General features: G+C 37.4%; 1 protein-coding gene and 2 long non-coding RNA genes across 4 annotated transcripts; 2 read left to right on the top strand and 1 right to left on the bottom strand.

The window, feature by feature from the left end:
- Positions 1 to 1,107: 1,107 nt before the first annotated feature.
- On the top strand, positions 1,108 to 3,066 carry LOC116290669 (uncharacterized). 2 transcript variants are annotated; one of them, XR_004196489.2, is made up of 3 exons: positions 1,418 to 1,566; positions 2,640 to 2,702; positions 2,894 to 3,066. It is a non-coding gene; the product is annotated as an uncharacterized LOC116290669 (long non-coding RNA). The 2 variants fall into 2 exon arrangements; XR_016121278.1 differs by lacking the exon at positions 1,418 to 1,566 and adding an exon at positions 1,108 to 1,411 and having other exon boundaries at positions 2,640 to 3,066.
- Positions 3,067 to 8,226: 5,160 nt separating this feature from the next.
- LOC116290670 (forkhead box protein O3) lies at positions 8,227 to 11,133 on the bottom strand. The gene is made up of 2 exons (XM_031697770.2): positions 10,692 to 11,133; positions 8,227 to 10,554 (listed from the first exon to the last, which is right to left on the bottom strand). Exons 1-2 carry the CDS (start codon positions 11,016 to 11,018, stop codon positions 9,268 to 9,270), a joined length of 1,614 nt encoding a protein of 537 aa, XP_031553630.1. The 5' UTR covers positions 11,019 to 11,133; the 3' UTR covers positions 8,227 to 9,267.
- Positions 11,134 to 14,112: 2,979 nt separating this feature from the next.
- LOC116290668 (uncharacterized) lies at positions 14,113 to 18,191 on the top strand. The gene is made up of 3 exons (XR_004196488.2): positions 14,113 to 14,453; positions 16,730 to 17,416; positions 17,897 to 18,191. It is a non-coding gene; the product is annotated as an uncharacterized LOC116290668 (long non-coding RNA).
- Positions 18,192 to 22,678: the final 4,487 nt, after the last annotated feature.

Raw genomic sequence — 22,678 nt, 5'->3', positions numbered from 1 at the left:
GTAAGGGTGTAAGGGTTGTAAGGGTGTAAGGGTGTAAGGGTGTACGGGTGTAAGGGTGTAAGGGTGTAAGGGTGTAAGGGTGTAAGGGTGTAAGGGTGTAAGGGTGTAAGGGTGTAAGGTCGTAAGGTCGTAAGGTCGTAAGGTCGTAAGGTCGTAAGGTTGTAAGGTTGTAAGGTTGTAAGGTTGTAAGGGTGTAAGGCTGTAAGGGTGTAAGGGTGTAAGGGTGTAAGGGTGTAAGGGTGTAAGGGTGTAAGGGTGTAAGGTCGTAAGGTCGTAAGGTCGTAAGGTCGTAAGGTCGTAAGGTTGTAAGGTTGTAAGGTTGTAAGGGCGTAAGGCTGTAAGGCTGTAAGATTGTAAGGCTGTAAGGGCGTAAGAGCGTAAGGGTATAAGGTTGCAAGGTTGCAAGGTTGCAAGGTTGCAAGGTTGCAAGGTTGCAAGGTTGCAAGGTTGCAAGGTTGCAAGGTTGCAAGGTTGCAAGGTTGCAAGGTTGCAAGGTTGCAAGGTTGCAAGGTTGCAAGGTTGCAAGGTTGTAAACCTCGTTTATGACAAGAAGTTGCGACACCTTTGGTAATGCATACTTTCCTACGTGGAACAGGCAGTTGGATTCAGCCAGAAGGTTGCCATAGCAACAGAGTGTAAGATCTTACACCTAAACCTTACAGCAGAAAATGGGCCTAAACCTTGACTGGTATAATCACTATCGGTAGGGGGGGGGGGGGGGGGGGGGACATATCACCATCATTCGCCACCATGCACCTGTCAGCATGCATCATCATTGTCATCAACAATACTTAATGTAAGCTAGTATCATCAGCTGTGCGATCATAACCTGAAAAGGAGCATCATTCAATATTGATAAACATCTATAAACACTAGCTGACCAGCCCCGAGAATCCGAACCTTAGCGACGTGAAACACAATTCTTCTGAGAAAAGTTGAAGTGTTTTAAATCATTTCCGATCTTTAATCTTTAAAGGGTCAACCTACAAGTCTCAATACTTGAGTTTCAAGTTCCGTTGTTTCTCAGGGCTAGCCTCGCGAGTTTGTGTAGAATATTCGTATGTTCCAGTGAAGGTCCCCTGCGGTGGAATCTCAAAGTGTTTGTATTTTTGAAGTTGTACGTTCTTTTATGTATCGTTGGTATTTGTGAATGTTCTGACGCTGATCAGTAATGAGGCTAACCTTGAGAGCTCTGAGTAAATTCAGTAACTGCAAGGAACACAGCGCTTTTTTTACGAATTCGAAAATGAGCAACGGGTGGCTGTACCATTAGGAACAATATTTTCTATTACAAAACGAAACTCTTTTCATGACTTGGAAAATGAATTCATTTTAGGGATGACAATATCATTCTTTCGACGCCCGCTTATACTGAATTAATTCTTAAAAGATATGCACCATGGGATCCAAGGTAAACTGAAGCATTAGCTAGGATGTCATTAGATACCCTGTACGGATTCCTTACGCAGCTAACTCCGGCTTAGCATGGCGTTAATGAATTTGGGGTCTTTGTTTAGACGTCCTAGCGTGATAAACGCTGTGTCTGTAAGAAGCTAAAGAGAGGAGGTAAAGGGTGTGATCTTGGAAATATGTCCCCCAGTACAGTTCCAGAATAATGCACTGCCGATTTTAACTCTGCCAAGTTTTTTCCTACAATTTCGGAATGACTTATATTTTCCTTGACGTATAGCTGTTATATAGATGATATTGCATGGCCATGTACGCGCGGAGATACTACATCTATCTTCGTGCAAATGTTGAAAAGATCTCTCACGAGTGAGCGCAGCGAACGAGTGAGAGATTTTCAACACGAGAAGATAAATTTCGTATTTCCAAGCGCCCATGTAATATTCTGTTTATTATATAATTACCCATAAAATCAACTTAACAAGCTTTTTATTATTATAACAAGTTTTTATTTATAAACTAATAGCTTAAATACACATGGTAACGATATTTTCACATGTGAAAATAGCATGTTATTTTCACATGTGAAAATATCAGTTTTTCGAAAAGGAGAAATATAGGTATTTTATGGATAATTCAATATGATAAAACCGATAAAGTGGTCTTACTTGTATATTACAAATCGGTCTTTTAAGAATAGGTTCATTCAGGAAACAGTTAAATTGCTTCAAAACATTGTGTCTTTGTTCATATTTTCATTGATTGAAAATATAGTTAGAGACTTTGAACATTTATTTTTGTTAGAGATGGAAGATAAAATACAAAGAATCAAGCCGTTATCTTGAGTCTCGAATTCAGGGCTGGTTTTGTAGAAAACATGTTTTCGTCTCGAGGAAGAGAATAGAAGTTAAAACCAACAAGACAAAATATCCTGTATTTTTATCAAACAAATTATAAAGAAAATAACCAAAAGAGATTATAATTTCCCTGGTGACTTTTCTTAGCTTTGTTGGGCCAGGGTGGCGCGCGCGTCGTTAACTGCGACTGAAAAGACAACATAGTGAATATGTATTTATCCATCAATCTGTAATTGTTTGAATATTTGGAAGAGATTAAAGGCATTTCTCTTATTGAGAGAATATTTTTGCAGCAACCCGTTATTCATTTGCAGCTATACTCGTCTAAAATGCAGCAACTCATCTAACATGCAGCAACTTGTTTTTTATTTGCAGCAACTAACTAACTTGCTGGATCGATGTGCCAGATGGGCAACCGTACATCTTGACCCAATCCTGGTAGGATACCAATGGTCGTATCGTACTGAGCTTAAAGTGCTATATTGATTTCTGTTCGATAAACTCTTTCAAAGTCTCTAGAGGGTCTTTGCACTTCTTCCCTATCCGGGGGTCGAGACAATTAAATTTTCTTTTCTTGAGATTTGAAAACATTTTTCATGTAAACCTTTTTCATTGTTTCCCCCTTCCAGATTGACGTCACACGCAAGCTACTCGTCAAAATATCAAAAATTCAATACTTGTAGCAGTGTTAATAATTTTGGGACCGACATTTGAAAATTTCTGTAAAATTTTGTTCTTTGACAGTAACGTTGCCAACTAAATACTACATTTCGCTATGAAAATAAAAAAACATTGAAGTTCAGTATGTATGCGAAAGGGAAGGCAAGGAAGAAATTGGTTATGTCACAAAACGCTGCTTGCATGAGGCACATCTGAGCTGAACGGCTTTCCAAAGACTTTCACTCGGCTTAGCGGGATATCTAGTTCCCACTTAATTTTTCCCCACCTCTTTTAATCTAGTCACAAATTTTACGTGAGACTTTTATAAAAATAAAGTTTGCATTGTTTTCTGGTACATTGCTGGGCGCAGCAGGAAAGGGGACCTTATTCGAGTCAATGTGATTAGCGACTTAGCGGGATACCCGTTACCCGCAGCGTGTCTTAACGGGATCACCAGAATGAAAGGAAATCCCAGATTGTTAGATTCAAATGCTCCGCGCCGTACAAAACAGATGAGCTTCAATTTCAGTTTGCAGTAAACCGGGACAGAGCTAGCCTCCTTCGCAGCCGTTCTTAGGGTCGTCACGCAACGTTTCCCTCCCTAAGAACGGCTGCGAAGGAGGCTAGGACAGAGCCGGTCGGTTCCATGAGATACTGAGCGTCTAACTCTGCAACACAATCGAGGGCCCTGAATAATCCCTATGGTCAGTCTTGTCTTTTTTCTTCCGTACGGATGGATCTATTTGAAAAAGTAGACAGAGTACCCAAACGGACGTATTAGCCATTCAGGGGTTAAAGAAAAAACTGGGTTGAGTTGGCATTGAAGTGCATTGTGGGACATATTTCCAAGATGGGGTCTCTTTCGTGGTCACAACTTGTTCACAACGGCCGAAAGGACCTATTGAATTATAAAACAAATAGAACGCGGCTGTAAGACAATAGAAGGTGGATGTGAACAAATGCTAACCGTAAACCAGTCCCAGAATGCAATGCAACGCCAAATCTATCCAGTTTTGGGTAGTGAAGTGGACTTACGAGATATATAGCTATATGTCACGACATTACCGCAAAATCAAAATAGATATTGAAGATCTCATGTGTCAATAGTGAACAATGCCAGGAGCCCATTTTCCGGAGCACGTACCTTTCTTACGCTTATCGCGATCGTTTTCCCAGATTAATATATTTTTAATTTCACGGCTTTTCAATCCGTTAAGCCGTGAATAGAGAACAAAGCTATAGCCACCACAAACAAGAGGAACTAATGACTTTGTGATTTGGCATCAATCCGAATAAAAAATAACCAGTTCGAGAAAATGGTAACCTGACATAGGGGTATTAAAATTGGCCCCTAACAATGCTGGCAGTCGACAAAGCCATTATTGACCCTCTGGTTATTGCTGCTGTGGTCCCTCATTATCCTTGGGTATAAGGAACCCCTTTTGGTGGGGGTGGAGGGGGGAGGGCGAGGGAGGTATCAATCATTTTAGGCTATGGTGGCATAGGAAAGGGGTCGGCGCATCGAGACTCTTGCAGGAACAAAAGAATCGCTGAAGCCTAAAGGCGAAATCAGGGACAGACTGCTAGTGCCATAAGCATTTTAATCATACAGGGCTGGTTTCATTTGAATTAGCAGGGGGTGAGGGGTCAGTACATCAAGACTCCGACACCTGAAACTCTGAAGCCTAGAACAGACAGCTAATGCCATACGTATTTTGATCATACAGTTGGATCCATTGTGTGTCCTCTAATCAGCAGGGGGTGAGGGGTCAATACATCAAGACCCCCTAGAACAGACAGCTAATGCAATAATAATAATAAATATGTTCTTATGTAGCGCATTATAGATTCTCAATGCGCATTCTAACCATACAGTTAGATCCATTGTGTGTCCTCTAATCAGCAGGGGGTGAGTAGCTACTTAGGGGAGTAAGCATTGCGTGACGACAGTAATAGCGGCTGGGTAGGAGACTAGGGTGATGGGTCGGTACATCAAGACCCCTACTAGAACGTAACAATTGACGAATGTATTAAAAATAATAAAACATAAATTTATGAAATTATCTCATTTCCAGCTGAAATTTTCACATCATTTGTTCATTTGTTTACTTCTAGATTAGATGAGGTGGGGGGGGGGGGGGGGGGGGGGGATGGGGAGACTCGAACGACATGAGAAAATAAAGGAATAGGGAAATATAACGAGGCCTCCTTTTTCCTACTGCAAAGTTGTTTTCACCAGCTTTAGACAATGACTTGGCGCGTGAGACGTGCGCAAGTGCACTCTTTCTGACAAACAATCAGAATGCGTGGGCTTTGTCTTACCATCTTTTCATGCTTATTCATTGAATACTGAGTGATTCCCACGCTGATCCTAAGCTGCCCGAGAGAGTGTATTTTTTTAGGTTGGTTTGAGTGGCCTAGTACATTCACAAGTCCCTAGAGTTAGAGAGGATTGTCAGATGGATTAGCATTAAAACTAAAAACCTGAAATAGTGATGACGTAGAAGTATAGCGGACAGTTGGAAAAAACCGTAACCGATTTCTGAATAATTCCACGTGCTTCAGGAATAAGTAATTAAAAGTTAAACTTGGCATTCATTTTCACGACACTTAAATGGCTTCATGGCCCAGCAACACAAAAACGCAAAAATTAAAACCAATTTAAAGTAAAAGATAACTTGAAAACATTTCTGTACCAGAATTTTTTTAAAAAATCAAAAAGCTAAGAAAGTAAAGGGCTGTTTTTATTCCCAGGAAAGATATTGTTGAATAGGAATTGGAGCAAGTAGTGAGAATTAGCCACAAAATAAAATTGTCTGGCTCATAAAATTAATATGTATGATGTACATTTGAGTGACGTAGCGCTTCAGCTTTCATATCATCATCTCTAGTCTTTGGTAGCGTAGATACATTGCACTTAAGAAAATAATGAATAGCTCTTCTCTTTTTTTTATTTTTTTACCGGCTTTCTAATCTTTTGTTATTCATACGATTTGCCTTGTAATATTTTTGAAAATTTTAATAGTTTTCTCTGTGCATAAATAAAATACAAATTATTTTCATTCAAATTTTCAATATAATATCTGTAATCTGCTTAATAATTGTATTTCAATTGTATTTTTCTGCTTAATAATTGTATTTTAGCGTTAATTTGAGCATTGTAGACTTCTTCTTTTCTTTCTTTTTCTTTTCTTTTCTTTTTTTTAATTTTTTTAAATATTATTATTGAAGTTCTAGCACGCAAGGAAAAAGATGTTTTTGTGCGGGAAAAACATGAGCCAAGTCACTTGAAAACTATGATCGAATACACTTGAAATACCTGACATGTTGTTTAAATTCAAATCCTTGTTAGTACTGTGTAAGATGATGATAAATTAGTACCATAACAACTTTAGGACGATACGAACACGCAACCTAACGGTAGCATTATCATTTCTCACGCATATTTTGAAACGTAGAGAAAAACGTCATTGTATATTGTTTCAAATTTATGCTTGAAGTGAGTCAGCAGAAACAAATTAAGTATCATAAGTTAGGGCGAATTGTCAAGTTGATGCTCGCAGTTTCGTCTGATAAGTTCCCGAGAAATTAATATTATTAATACATAACTATTCATTGATACACGAATTACACGTATATGTTTTCTCTAGGTTGTTTGGCCTTTCTCCTTTCGCAAAAAAATAAATTTCAGAAAGATACGTACAAATGAAAAACTGCTAAATTATTATTATCTATTGCTCAAACTAGTAGCATATAAGCCGAGGTTACCTCTTTCAACTGAATTCTTATTACACCTCAGTACGTGTCTGCAGAGAACTAATTTACATATCAGATCACGTATCAAGGTTGCGTATGAAATGCCTTGAGCGAATGAGCGAATGCAGACTTAATCCCGGCTCCTTATAACTGGAAAGTCGCTTTTCTTTATCTTCTATTCCCTTCAAAACAACATAAGCGGAGTCGCGCATATAAAGAAGAAAACAATTACCGATATATTTTTACCATTAATAATGAGCCATAAATTGAAATGAACGTCAATCTATCATTAATGAGCAATTTACACTAATTGCATACTCCCATTTCGCGAATGAAAGGGATATTCAATCAATTGATTTTCATTCTTGAAAACAAAATATATTTCTGAAACATCCTAATATATAAATTTTGTAGTGTGAGTAGAACATATTGTTGACTTTTTTAGCCCTTGAGAAATATGGTTGAGTAGTATTTCAACAATGTTGAAAATATTCCTATCTTTATTTTTTGACCAGGATAGCAGTTCTAAAACCAAAATATAAGAATTTCATGACTAGATTGAGCTCTCGCAAACTATTATTTGCCATTGTCCACTTGCTTAATCCATTTTCAAATCTGTAAATCAGCTTTATCCTCACTCTGTTTCACATGCAAGAGGCCTTTGGGAGCATATCCAGAGTTTAACTTTACTACTTGGAAACAAGAGACTGCACCATGTTCACCAAGAGCTATATTAACCTCATACCTCTGCAAAGATGAATTCAATAATGTTTTGAACGTAATATCAAATAATTAAATGCACTACTGCTTAGAGGCTGGTATAACTAGCATTAACTTGAGTGGATCTAAGCAGAACTCAAGTAATGGCACACACCTCATTTGCTTTGAACAATGGAGGAACACATATCATGAGGTAGACTTGTTCCAGCCAAGGTGATCCATTCTTGACCCTTTGGAAGTATGGCTGGGTGATTTGTCAAAAAACAGCAGTCTTAAGTTGCATTAATGTGAACCAACGAATAATAAGAGTTCAAAAACTCTGCAGGATACCAGTCAGACATCATTTCAAAACATTAATATAATTCAATGTGATGGAATCAGACTTGTATCGATATACATGTGCTGATTTCTTTACATATACATTGTTTTTTCCTTAACTTTCTTTTATTTTTGAACAAGTTTTGTGTTTAGTGACAGCTGAGTGAGTCTTCTTCATCCTAGGGGATTCCAATGCTTTCTTGGATAACAAAGGGTTATGCTATCCAAACAAAGAAACCAAGTTTGATTTTGAATGGAATAATCGGAGCTGTCAAATGACTGCGGGTACTGAATATTAGTACAAAGAGAGTAATACTACAGAGCTCCAGCAATTTGCATGGAGGGGCCACTCAAGCAAATCAGCACATGGGAAGTGAACTTGACCCACATCACTCAAACACATAATTCAACCAAAAAACTTTTTGATTCAGTTTCTAAAGAACTATTCAAATTGGAATTACAAATACACTATTGAGTACAGAAATTTCTAAAATTGGAGTCATTTGGATATTATTCTGAAATAATTTAATGTGTGTGGTTGCATAGATAAATATTTTCCATCAAAAAAACTACTATTTTTACATAAAGCTGATTACATTGAAAAGAATCATGTTCTACCATTTGCTTGTCTTGTGAGATCCAAGCATTGAAATAAAAACACAACTATTTTGTATACTGCATAAAAGAAATGACATAATTATGATATTATATAATATTTATATGTAAAAGTTTATCATATTGCTCACATTAGGCAAAATCAACGGTATGCACATTTTAAGAAATGTTATGTCCAAAAATATTACTTCAAGGTCTTAAATTACAAAAAGATGTAAAAATGCATGTCGACATGATATATTGATAAAACAGAAACGACAGAAGTCACACTTGATTTTCATACATCGCTTTGAACCAAATTGGTAAATTCATCTAGTGACTGATAGATAGATATGTACTTGAATTCTTATTTTATAGTCTAGGTTAAAAGGCATACACTAGCAAGACTCACTAGAGTTTTGTCATATCAAAGAGGTATATTTCTTGTACTTTTATGCACACTACAAGTTCTTGTTAGATGTTTGTCTGTGAGGTACTGATTTATTATCCTGGTTTGCCCAACTTTTGAAGTTAAAAGGCAACCACGACTAGTATTTTTTTTATGTCAAGGAGATATATATATTTTTAGGTGTTGAATTCAGGCATCTTGACCAATTAAAACACCCCCAATACAGAGTAACTTATCTTTATCTACCTAATACTTATAATCTCATACCACCTTACTTCCTTGATCAGATTGAATTTGTACTCCTTGAAGGATTAGGTATCTTCTATAGTTTTAGACATGACCCAAAACACTGCCTTCATGGAGCTATAATCACGTATCACCTTACACACACACACACACACACACTGACCACAATATCAGAGCCTTGTAGTCCAAGATATCTTTTCCAATCCTCAAAGGTTGGAGAAGATAAACTTTCGATATAATATCAGGCAATATAGTTTTTATTTTGATACGAAAACGAAATTGCATCAGCTTAGTACTGTTTCAGAACAATCTGCCACTTAGCTCTCCCACAGTTACTGGAGTATTCATCATTTGGGAAGGAGCAAATTGTTCGAAATCGAAATCAAAGCCATCTCCAATCGTCAACTCGTTAGTAATTATTGTGTCCATGTCACACTCTAAACCCTCCTTAAAAGCATCGAGTTCAAGATCACTCGGAAATTTCTCGCGAATAGACTGTAGATTGCTGTTGCAGCTAATATTGCGTTGATGTTGATTTCCTTGTAACTGTCCATGAATACCATTTTGTGAAATCGGAGAGAAAGTACTGTTAGTTTGCACGCTCGTATTCCCCACTAGCGACTGTAAATACAGATCGTAGCTATCCATTGGTGTGGACACATCATTTTGGTTCATTGTACAACTCGTTGTACAAGTATTTTGATAATTGGGTTGAAAGGTATGGACCTCCATGTCCGTGTCCCGGACATACGACATCAAGTCTTGTTGTCCGTACCCGTTCGGATATTGTTGTCGTCTTGTCATGCCTAAACCATTGAAGTTTGGTTGGCTTTGTATAGATATAACAGGAGCCCTGTGCTGGTTTTGAATAAATCTACCATCATAGCCATTTGTAAGGTTCATCGATGTTAGGTTCATCGTCTTTGCATGAGTTTGTTCGTTGCGAGAAAGAAGATTTGATACGGGCGACACATTTTCCCTCGGTCTAATCCTACTACGATTATCGAGGTGGTACGACTCTAAGTTCATAGTTTCTTCCATCATATTGGTCAGCTCTTCAGCAGCGGGATTTGGAGTGCTCACCATGTTATGGTGCATTGGCGAGACGGACTCCTGAATTTCGCCTTCGTCGTCATCCTGTGAAGGTATTGGCGACAATCGTCCGATACTACTCACGTTCGATGCATTCGACGAGGTTCTAGGACGTCCAAAGCTGTCGTTCAAAGGGTAAGGCAAAGGAGAGTTTTGCTCGTATTCGACTAGTTCTGGAACCGTCAGCAATGAGTCTGAACTAGAACTGGTCGGCGAGGTATTTCCCGGGGAGTTCGAGCGATTGATATCTCGAGCTCTAACGACAGTCAACCGAGGACTGCCTGGCCGGTCGTTTTCTTCTCGAATTTTATCCTTCTTTCTTCCTCGTTTTTTCTCAGTAGTTTTTTGTCCTGATTCCAGCGAGTTTGCACGCCGACGGCTCGTTTTGGCCCCTTTTGCGTCAGGGTTTATTACCCACCACGAACTCTTTCCATTGCCTTCGTTTTGAACTCGAACAAACTTACTGTGCAGCGACAAGTTATGCCGAATCGAATTCTGCAAGAAAATGAAAAAATTACATGAGCGAGGGGGATTGACTACTTTGTGACAAAAGTCAAATAATCCAAAGTCAATTTACGACCTGGTCGCATGTCTCTCTAAACCTCACGCTAAACGAACACACGAGAACTTACCTTCCATCCTGCGGAACTATTGCTGTCGCCCTTGTCGCGAAAATATGGTACTGTGTTCACCATCCAATCGTAAATTTGAGACAGTGTTAGTCGCTTTTCAGGAGAACTCTGGATTGCCTGTGTTATGAGATCGGCATAAGAAAAATTTCCCCATGCATTTTTCCGAGAGCTTTTCTTCGGGCCCTCGTTGAGTTGTTTCAAGGCCTGCTCTGGTTCGTTAGATTCGGACTTTGGAGGTCTGAAATCTGAAGGTTCTGGAAGTGGCCAAGTATTCGAACGAGGACGATTGTTGTCCTGTCTTTCTTCCAAAAGCTCAGGCTCTTCCATAACTAAAACCCACTGTCACAACGCCGAAAGACTCGAAATCACAGCCAATACAACAGAGAACATACGATCTTCTCTATCTTGCTAGATTCGAAGGTAAAAAATTTTAATGCACCGCGCATCGGAAATTAGCCACACCGTGACGTCATGTCGTCAGGGCAATGGTGATGGCCATTTTGATTGGTGTAAAATAGACTTGGATTGACAGGTGATCCACCCATAATAATCGACCAATAGGTTTTTCCGACACTTACAATACAAAGGCCGCAAATTGATGCGCCAATCGTCAAAGAACAGAGCTTGTCAGATAATTGTATATCGGCCCACGCACATAGGTCAATCTTTTGTTGTCATTCTTTTACTGTTAAGCTATGAATTGTTTTGAGTTTCTTATCCAAGTGTAACTTAGATTATAATATCACAGGCCACACGCAAGCAATCTATTGTCTTCGATAACTCACAACCGTAAATGGACAGTCGCCATTCGATTCAAATTTTCGACATAAAGATCGAGCGAGAGTGAATAAAAATTTCACATTTTTGCCTTATGGAAACTCCGCTTCTTCCTCTACCGGAAGTGACTTTGATGGCGTGCGCTTAAAGGCATTTGCGATAATGACTCAAATATACGTATTTTGTGCGATTGATTCTTCATTGCATCTTTCCCTCTCAGCTAGAATTACGCCTTCTTCGCTCAAAATCCAATTGGGTTAGCACGTTGCAGTCTAGGCAGGGTTAGTGAGTAATTGTTCACTTGTGCGCGGCGGTCTTTAGACAGGTGGCCAGCAATTATTTGGTTATTTTGGTCTAACTGAAAGTACGGTGTTAATAAGAATGCTACACGTATGAACAACCTGTTGTATTTATACATTTGGCAACGATTCACTAGCTTGATTTTTGAGTTTATCGGTACATATTAAAGGGATGAAGTCAACTTTTTATTGGAGGAAAGAGGACCTTCAGACGTCACGAATCCACCAGAAATGGATGTCAAAACAAAATACTCATTAGGAATACCTAAATTATTTTACATCACTCGTTGATTTACCATTGCTTAAGAATAAAAAATGGCTTTGTATTCTGGTTTCCCCCCCCCGACAGAACGTAATGAGCTCGATATTTTATGCGTGCGGAAAACCAATAATTTTTTGTAATCTGTCACGGTTTCCTTGGGCACCACCAATCTAGCTCTTCGCTGCACTTGACTCCTAAGAATAGCGCAACACTGGCAAGCGCGATATTGATCCAATAAACTTCACATTCTAGATTAGCTCTTTTCGGAGATACTTTTTAATCGTTTCAATCAATTGTAAATAAAAATCCAGTAAAACAGTTCCGCCTGATTCTTTTTCTTGACAGAATTGAGTTGCCACTGGTGGTGCACATGGCCGATTTGTATTGAACTGGTTGAATAGCCTTGGAAAGGTCATCGACTAGTTCCATGTATTTTAGCATGACCGAGTAATAAACCATTTTATAAATGTCGCTTTTCGATTGAAATTCGAGAAACACGCGCTGATTTCATAGATTGCAAACCACTATTAGAATATTGTATTTTTAATGGCCCTGGATTATATCAAAGACGCCGACTCCAATAAATCCACTTCGATTACATGATCTTTGCGATACTGATAATTCGGCTAAGAACACGAAAAGAAACGAGGAAAAAATCTTTTCGGTTTGGTAGCTTATTATTACATGCGTTTAAGCAAAAATACCCTTTCAGTGTCAGTAGTACCGTGGAACATCCAAATTTTGGCCAAATGACAGAAAACCAGATTAAGATTGTGTGACAATTCAGCCAAAAAAAATTTTTTTCTAGTTTCGTTAATTGGAAATCCTAATCGGCCTCGAAAATTTGGAAGCTATAATTCTTATAATTGAATTAATGATAAGCTAAAGTCACGAACGTGGTTGTACATTAGTCACCTCTTTTCCACATTTATTTTATAAATTAAAAATGATGGTTAATCAAAAAAGAAGCTTTTCTGCGGATTGCATATTTATAACATTGAAGGCATGCAAACACTTTAAAATTACCAATCAATTGAGGCATTGTCATTTTGTATCGTTTTTTGTCTCGCAATATAGAAAGAAAAAAATATACAAGTATACTATTTGATTGATTGATTAGACTGACGTCATTGGACCACGCGAATAAGCGTGGGCTGTGTCAGATTGATTGCTAGAAGCAGCTGACATTATCTATTGTTCAGCAAGCGAGCGTGTTCCAATACGATTATGCTCCTAGACTTTGCTTACGTATTTGAGGAGGCGGACAAGTGAAAGGCGATAAAAATCAGAGACATAATTGAGGATCTTTCTTGATTTCTTCCTCTTAGCTCAACCATTTAGAAACGACCTTGAGGAAGAGCACTACCAAATTAACTTCCATCACTCGCTAACAAAAAAATTTCGTATCCAGCTAATAAATCTTACACTATTTCTTCGAGTGTTTTTAGATTTTCTAAGATTTTTCTAGAGACTGATTTTAAATGCTGGACAGTTATCTTAATTTTCGCTCTCACAAGGGTGGTTTTTCCAAACAGTTCACAATTGGTAATCTCCAGAAAAAAATTCCCGCAACCTCGACTCGATCTTTATGTAAATTTTTAAAAAAATTCAATCGATCCGGATCCTGGAGATTATTCGAAACTTAAAACCCTTCGTAATAGTAAGCTTGGAAAATTAAAGTATCTTTATTCCCAATTTGCGGTTGGCGTCTGAGGTTCACCAACTATTTTCCCCTTTCTACTATTTTTAGATGAATATCAATCGAATCAGAAAGAGAAATCGAGAGAAAGAATTCTTTAAAAAGTAGATACGACATTGATGAGATGAAGCGCATGAAAATAATAATAAAAATAAAAATAAACGCGACGCGCGATTTTTTAGAAATATATTTTTTTCTCCGCCAAATTTCTTCATAGGAGTGTAAACAAGATCGACAAACAGCGTACGTGGTCTGTTGTCAACATAACCTGGCCACCGGAAGTAAATTTTGTACAGGCTACCTGTAGGAATGTCATTAGCCGGGCATTATGTAGAGTTTAAAAATGTGGTAAAAAGAGTTTTTCTTGTAGTAGTGAGAAGACCTCATTATTATGTGTACAAATGTTTCTCCTATCGGCAACCACGCTAGAATTTTTTTGGCTTCGAGCTAGACACTTTTAATGAAAAGCTGGTAAGCTTGGTAGCTTATGCAGAGCATATCATTAAGACCTATAAATTTAAACCCCAATTTTTCTGCGTTGTTTGCGGTTGCTACTAAAATACCAGATAACCCTACAAAAGCCAGCCATGGTGCTAAAAACTTTCCCAAAGCAATTTGACATTCAGCGACACGATGAAAGCCTTCAGTTTACCTGTTAAAAACACGTGCTTATTGACGTCAATGATTGTTTGGCTCAACAGTTTTGGGAATTTTTTTCCGGTGAGGTAAAGTAATGTTTATGATGGAAGAGCATAGTTCGAAAAAGTACTCTATTAAAGAAAGGAATGAAAAGGAAGGAAACTAGTATTAGAGATGGTGGGTAGGGTCAGAGCATGTCGTAGAGTAGGATGGTGTGAGAGGTAATGCATGGATGATATGAAGGGGGATTGAAGGGTAGATGGGGTAGTATAGTAAGGTAAGATAATGTGGATAGGTTGGATGGTGTGGTGTGAGCGATGCGGAATGTATTCCTTAAAATAAATTTTAGGTACTGAATTTCCTTATCTATATTTTTTTGTAAGTTGTAAAGCGCCTTGGACATGCATGTGGATATGAGCGCCGTACTATTTAAATATAAATTATTATCATTATTAATTCAAAGAGAGGAGAGGAAAGCGAGGGAGGAGAGCAGAGCAGAGGAGAGGAGAGACGAAGGAAGGAAGTATCAATTGCATGACCAGTTTCAACTCGGTTTACTGTAAGCACATTAGATATGAAATACTAAGTTTAATAGTCATATGAAAATGAAATGTTTGTGGTTGACTCTGTGAATCACTATCGAATGTCTGGTTGTTAGCTGAACGACGACAACGATAAAACCAATTTGAATATCCCATAGTTCAGAATAATAATCAAGAAACAGCGTCTTTAATAAAGAGCAGAACAGCGAATGTTTAGGGTCGCAATACGGGAGCCGGATCATGACAGCATGTATCAATAGGATTATGCGACTATTACAAGACATCAAAGAATCGAATTTAACGAAGCACAATATAAATGATTGCCCAAATACTGTCAGATATATAATTTAGATGCGTTTCTAACTCAGAGGAGCACGCGACACTGACTCACTTCCTTAATTGGTCGCATGTCACTCGCCTATGATGTCATATGGCCACGCCTCACCTGTTATCACGTGACATGGAATATTACGTAGAACTTAACATGGCAAAGCACTCGAACAACATTTTGTTATTTACACGAGTTAATATATCATTGGAATTAAAGTGTAAAATATTAAACAGGGGAATAGGAACAGTTTCTCAAAATTGCGCTCGCATTCAAACTCACTAAGGCTTGCAAAGTTAAACAAGTGAAGATTGTAAGATTTCAATTTACTGTAGATTTAGTTATTTTTCTGGTCCAAATACTCCTTCTATTTAGGCACTGCGATTTAGACTCGCGCGAGTACACAATCTTTAAAGTGAACTATAGAGGCATTAGATATCAAAATGATCCGTCATAACAACTTCTGGACTGATCTAAATCAGAGTACGGCTAATTCACAAATCGAAATGCGGAGTATAGCTATCTTGTTAGGGACAAATGGCAATTCTATGACAAGCCATTCAAGTCTATTTAGAATGTTCTAGGTAGAGTGTCTATAAGCGTCGCTGGACCTGAAATCACTGAAGAGCGACAAATAGACTGAGTACGTCATACAAATGTATGTCGGGGTGCCTGCAATGTATTGTTAGTGCGCAGACCTCCCACAGAGGACAAGGGTTTAAAAATAGGGGGATACGAATTTCAATATTGGAGCTAAATGACTTTACCGCTTACAGTATGTAAATAGTCGGTCGCCATTGACAAACAGGCTCTGTTAATTTGATTGATGTAATGTAAAGTTGGTATGATACATTTATAATTTATAGTCTTATTCGCGAAAATATGACAGCCACCTGGCGGCCTCAAGTATAATATTAAGGCGCATTAGTAGCTTCATTAACTAGGATGGTGGTCTGACTATATCTTAGAGACTGCGAGTGATATTTTTAATCTCGTGGTATGCGTATCGATTGTAGCACGTGAATGCAAGACGCGCCTCGAAGACTAATTGCGCGTTTGCGCGTCACGTGTATTAATAAAACTAGAAGTTTTTCAGAACTTACGCGCGGAAGCCTCTGCAGTCTTCATATGTAATAAGATTTGGAAGATAGAAAAAGGCTGACTTAATTTTACCGCTTCTATATGTAGAATGTAAATAACATTACAGAATCTGGAACTATATTTATGGTTTAAATTTTAAACATGTGTCAAATGATGGTTATTTCAAATCGATCAACACTTATTTTTTGCGGTGATTTCAATGTTTGTTTTGTTTCTAAACTAATTTTTCCCCAGGGAGGGAGGGAGGAGAGAGTTGAATAGAAAGGCTGGTGTTATGACGGAATACATACATCCTGCTCACCCCCTCCCCTAGTGAATTTCAGAGCCTATAGAGATTATAGTTATGATAGACACACTGCTTATTCATTTCAACCCACGTTTCATTCCCCAGAGAATTCTTTGTTTAATGGTTACGCATCCAGGAAGACACAAACTCTTTGCTGCAACTTAGTCAAGCAAGGAATCTTATTTTCAAGAGAATCACACATGATCTGAAATGGGAAAATATAGTATGGCAAGCATGATTGGATCCGTCCATATATAATAAAGACGGTGTACGTGCCTGCCTGGTTTATGGTTTAGGTAGAACCTTGTGGTGCTATGGTTAGTCTCCCCCTCCCCTCCCCCCTCCCCAAAGCGCTGCTACGCAGGCTATTCTATGGTGGGCATGTGTGACAAGCGGCTTGCTGAAATGTGAAACTATAAGCTTATATTCTCTCCTCAATAAAAACTTGTAAGTGCATCAATAAAGATAACAAAACGACAAATATAAACCTTAATGATACAATGGCCAAAATCGTGCGGTTCCAAATCGAAAAAGAATCATGTTGCGATCTAATCTAAAATTGGAACAGAAACTCGCAACGTAAGTATTGAAATAAAAGGACAAGAGTAGCATGGTCCTGGAAAATGTACTGACTCAAAGAAAGATGGGAGATGGAGTCTCAGTATATTAGTAGAAGCTGGGAATAATTATTTGATATAATCTATTTCTCGGCACGAAACGTTTGAGCAATTGCTTCTAGCCAGAGTGTTTTTTGAATCGATGCTCCTAATTTCGTTTTTGTAGGATCTAAAGGTAGGTTTCGAAACTTGTCACGAAACTTTCAGGGCAAGGAAAGAGGGGTTAAAGTCTAGAAGAGTTACGTGGGGAAGGTAAATAAGAATAAGTACAATCGATATATCTGCTTAGCAAACTTCCACTACATAACAATATTGGTAATTATTTCTTGAAAAATATCTTGGTCGTATATCGAGGCTTTTTTTCCCCGGTTCAAATTCACAGTGGTGCTCGACCATATAATATTTAGACTCAGCTTTAACAATTAAAATTAAATCTATTTATTAAATCAAAAATTAAATTAATACTTTACCCCCTTTACCGAAAAAAGTTAGGAGCATGTAAGATTATAGCGCCCTCATTTACTCACCCTTGCCCCCCTTCCACACCCCCCCCCCCCCCACATGTCCAATAAAAATAAAAATTCCAAATGGAAAGGTCTACATTTAAATTTTTTTCAATTCTCGATCAAAGAAAACGCTTGTTTTGAATCTCTAGACACGTGAATAGTGCAAAGAGCCCAAGATTGCAGCCGTCACAAGCTTCTTTCTATAAATTACTCGTATTCTGCACCGCTCTAGAACGATCCACAATATTTCAAACAACAAAAGTGACATATCTGGTTACAGTTAATGATGCTAAATATAGTTGCTCACACATGTGTAGAAACTAAAAGAATCAAACAAAATGAAAGCGAGACGAATGCAAGTTTTAGATTTTGGCATCAAAATATAAGATTGGAATATGTAACTAGGCTGGAAATCTGAGCTAATATGTAACTCGAATCATTTCATCATTACTATTTTTGTAACATCGAACGTGTAAAAATGATACTTGGGACAGAAACCATTAGCCATTAAATTTTTAAAAAGGTACATCTTTTTTCCGGTATTGGTTGCCCCCAGGGTGCCTGAAACTCAAGAATACTTTAGTTTGATCTGTCAAGTGGCACGCACCACACATTTGTGGTGCTGTTTATTGGGTTTTGTGGTCCTCAAGCGGCACTCTCGCATTTTGATGCCAAGACACAAATTAAGCCAACTTTGCCGCACTTCACTTTTAATTTTTTTCCTTTTCTAAATTTTTAATGTCATTTAATCTTTAAATACTCACATTTACTTGAAAGAAAAGCCGTGCTGAATGCACAGAGGTGTAAGGACTTAATTCTGATAAATTTAAAATAAATTTGGGTCCGATGTTAAAAATAAGCCGGAGTGAAAATTGAAAACCACGAGAAAATGAATAAAGGAATAAATGAATGAATGAATGCAGATAAACAAGAAACGTGAGAAAGACAATTAGTATTAATAGTGGTATCAGAAGTTATACATATATATATATATATATATATATACACTCCATTGCAGAAACGTTGTAGTATACATATCAGTACATTTATACAAATACCTAATGAGATGCATGTTGCAATTTTACTTTTTTAACCCTCAAAACCAATTGATTTATAATCTGTAGGATGTGAAACACAAGAATAAAATATTTTGACGTTCATTGAATGAAACAAATAATAAATAAAGCGAGTTTTCTGTTTAGCATATCATTAAATATACTGAATAAATTAGGTATTTGTATAAATGTATACTAAAACCTTTCTGCAATCGAGTGTATATATATATATATATATGTATATATTTTATTAGTTCTAGATAATAATTTTAGGACGGTAATTTGTAATAATCAATAGACTGGCTGATTATATTCAAAAGTATATTTTCTTGGTGTTGATTACTAAGAGTTACGGTGGGAATGTTGCATATATATGGAGAAGCCATGTTGCAGCTTAATATAGAGAGCTCCTTGTTTCTTCCCTCGGCAAGTTAGAAAAATTCGAGTCGAAAGCAAAAATAAGCTTTTTATCCCGAGACGCCAAAATTAATCACTGATTAGGTTGTTTCATATTTTTACAAAATTTCTATATCGCAACATTCCCTCCTCATTTGCGACCACTGTAACAAGCACATCCCACAACATGTTCAAGTGTTAATTCCAAATTATTTTCCAAATCCGCCACGACCACGTTCTAATTAGATTTAAGAAAGAAGGTATTAACAACGTTTTTGTCTAGATGTAACCAGCTGAGCGGGGAATTTTGTTTTATGGCCAATCACAGCGCGTTTAGCTGTTTTGCCGCCGGCTCTTATTTCCTGGCTACTGTAACCCCACTATATTTTTCTGTTTTCTTTCGACAAAAAAATTAATATACATGCCTACAAGAAGCAGAAATATGGAAAGGAAGAATAAAAACAGTTTCACTTTATCGCTAGGTTTGCTTCGTTCTTTTAAGCTAAGGGCCAGTCATTTTGTCTAATCATGCTTTGCGCCCTGCATTCACCACTTAGCTGGAATGGAACGTTCCTTCAATCATAACATTTCATTTATTTAGGGAAACGAAATGTTCAAATTTTTCAAGACCTAGTGATACCAATAATATAGCATTATGCATCCCTAAGTTGGGCCTCTCCCTTGATTCAAAAGTTTTTATCCTGGTTATCTGTGTTTTCCTTCACCAAATCTGGCATGCTAAGTTCCCGACAAATCCGGCACATGTAAGTTAGCCATGCCCTGACTTAGAATAACCCAGGGGTTGTTTCAGGGTTTTATCTGTGAGTTAGCCATGCCCTGACTTAGATCAGCCCAGAGGTTGGTTCAGGGTTGGATCTGTGAGTTAGCCATCCCCGGTCTTAGATCAGCCTAGAGGTTGTTTCAGGGTAAGTTAAAAACTTTTAGATTGAAGGTTATTATTGAGAGTGATTTACAGTACCTAGGTTTTGACAATGTATTGTTATATATATTTGTTATATCACTAATCAGTATTCAAAATTAAAGTATACATAAACCAGAAAATTAACACTTTTAATTCCAAATTTAGTTATTCATTTACTAATTTTAACGTTTTGCAATTAAGCCTTGGAAAGCCTCATTTGACTGAACCACAGCCAGAGTGATAATCAGCTCTGCTGGTGGTGCTATAGAATTTTGACAGCTTGCTATTCAACGAAAATTTGAGCTTCGCAGAATTCAAAAATGGGATCCAAATTTCAATAAAATCCCTGTAACGACATTAATCTTAAGACAAAGCAGATTATTAAAGTGTTGACTCTACGAATTGAATGTCGAAAGAAAGTTAAATGCGATCCATTCCTAGTTCTTTTCGCAGCTGGATAAAGTTGTAAATTCTCGGCTAATATGTAAACGAGAATACCACATTTCCAATAAAAACTTAATGTCATTAATGATTGATTACTGGATACTAATCTTTTAATATCTATCGGGGGAAATTTTTTTTAACCAGGTAGAGTTTTTAGCGGAATAATATTCTTTTAAGCCGGTCCGAGCAATGAGCCATGTGGCACTCCAAAATGCTACGTGAATTCTCTCACAGTAGGATGCTATGTTATTATAATTGTTCCAATATGTTTATTTTCGTCACAAATGATTGTGCCAAAAGTTTTTGTCAAATTTTTGACACTAAGGCGGAGTTGTTTAACTTGTTAACTAAACAGAACTGACCACGAATTTTGAAGACATCCTGAAACCCGTTTCAACAAGAACGGGGCGTCAAGGACACAGGTGCTTTCGAAATGGGTATTAATTTGTGAAAAATCTTTTAATTCGGATATCATTTTACGGGTTGTTTGTGTTTAATCACCAACAAATACGAATTCTGGCACCATCATTTCTACAGGTACCCTTAGACAATCTTGACACACCCTAGCCACGGGACAGGTGAAACATCACCAACACATCGACAAACACTAGTAAACAACTTGAGATATGGTCACGGAACATTTAGAAGTTTGAAAATAAGAGAAACTGTGCACAAAACATATTTTAAAATACAACAATGAAAAAAAAGCTAATGCTCCCCTAATCTAACAAAGCAATTACTTTTATTGGTTATCAGAGTGCAAACCAAAAATCCATGAAAAATTTAGAGAGACATTGCAAACATTTGCACAAATTAGTAATTTAAGTAGACCTCAGTAGACCGTAGACCTACAAAACTTTGCACTAATTTGTACAATTTTGTTAGTTATCTTTTTTCACGGATATACATGGTATGCACTACATTTGAGAAAAATAATAATAACAACAATAGAAGTAAACCTCAGTATAAACCGGTTTGTTGGATTAATTTAATAAAACAGGAAGTATATCCAGTAAGTGTTTCTGTGAAGATGGTATCATATTATAGATGAAATGTCTCTCTCAACAACCTTAAAAGTTATAAATGTTATAACAGGTCTTTCGGGCTCAACACTCATATTATCAATGTTCAAACTTCAAACGGAAGTATATTGTTTCCTACGGCCAAACTTGAGAAGCCATTGTAATGTATATGGTTTAAATCGTATTGTCTACCGTGTATTAATCTGCCAAATTTCTATACTAATTTCCAGAAACTCACTTTCAATTAGATACTTCGCGCATATGGATATTTTCCAACTTTTCTTTTTTCTCTTTTAGCAGTCGTTGGTAAAACTATTAGTGATTTACCGATATTTTCCCTTGTTATCGGACAAACAATTACTGGAGCATTCAACAAAAAACAGGATCATAGTGATTTTTTTCTTGTTTTCCAACTGCGACAAAGGCATTCAACAATTGAAAATGCCTCGGGGTGGTAAAAAAATAGTTTGGTGTCGTTTTTGTGTCGTAAAATTCAATCACATGATTTATATATTTTGGAAAAACAACTAAATTCGGAGTAAAACTTTTCTAAGAGAAATACCACACCCTGAAATAAGATAGCGAGCGGGCGTTTTGTAAGTAAGAAGTCTCCATATGCTTAACAAACAGACGAGGAAATTGTTTTAAAGCCGGCGACAGGCATCAAGTTACATGAAATAATATGACACAGGGTTTAATGGACATAGAGTAGATATTGACGTATTGTTTTGAGTTGGCTTCGACTGCCAGGCGCCATAAGACAGGCGGTGGATGAGCACTACTGACACTGTTCTGATTAATTTGCGCAAAACGAGACTCGCGATGAGCTGGGTAAAGGTTTTATGACCGCTAATGATCCTAAACTACGCAGCACTGAATTATTATTATCTCCGCAGTACCATGAAGAAATGATAAAATTATTAATCCTAAAGAATAATAAGATGAAACAATTGAATGTTCTTAAGAAGACTGCGCGCTTAAAGGAAATCAAAAAAATCAAACGAACGGTGTTGCAAAGGAATTGGCTGTTTCCAGGATTCTCTTTGCTTAAATGGTTGCGATGGGTTACAATTTTTTTCTTGTTATGTATGC

Source organism: Actinia tenebrosa, unplaced genomic scaffold (genome assembly GCF_029948245.1).
Source record: "Actinia tenebrosa isolate PJP-AT-01 unplaced genomic scaffold, QUT_ActTen_1.0 PGA_scaffold5__44_contigs__length_20552954, whole genome shotgun sequence".
Classification (NCBI taxonomy): Eukaryota; Metazoa; Cnidaria; class Anthozoa; order Actiniaria; family Actiniidae; genus Actinia; species Actinia tenebrosa.
The sequence above is the reverse complement of the archived record's forward strand: the minus strand, read 5'-3'. Positions and strand labels throughout refer to the sequence as shown.

Bases quoted from the DNA above. Each gene is read 5' to 3' on its own strand.
- LOC116290670 (XM_031697770.2), bottom strand. From the start codon at position 11,018: ATGGAAGAGCCTGAGCTTTTGGAAGAAAGACAGGACAACAATCGTCCT. The intron at 10,555-10,691 runs GTAAGTTCTCGT...ATTTTCTTGCAG, and splicing joins ATAGTTCCGCAGGATGGAAG to AATTCGATTCGGCATAACTT.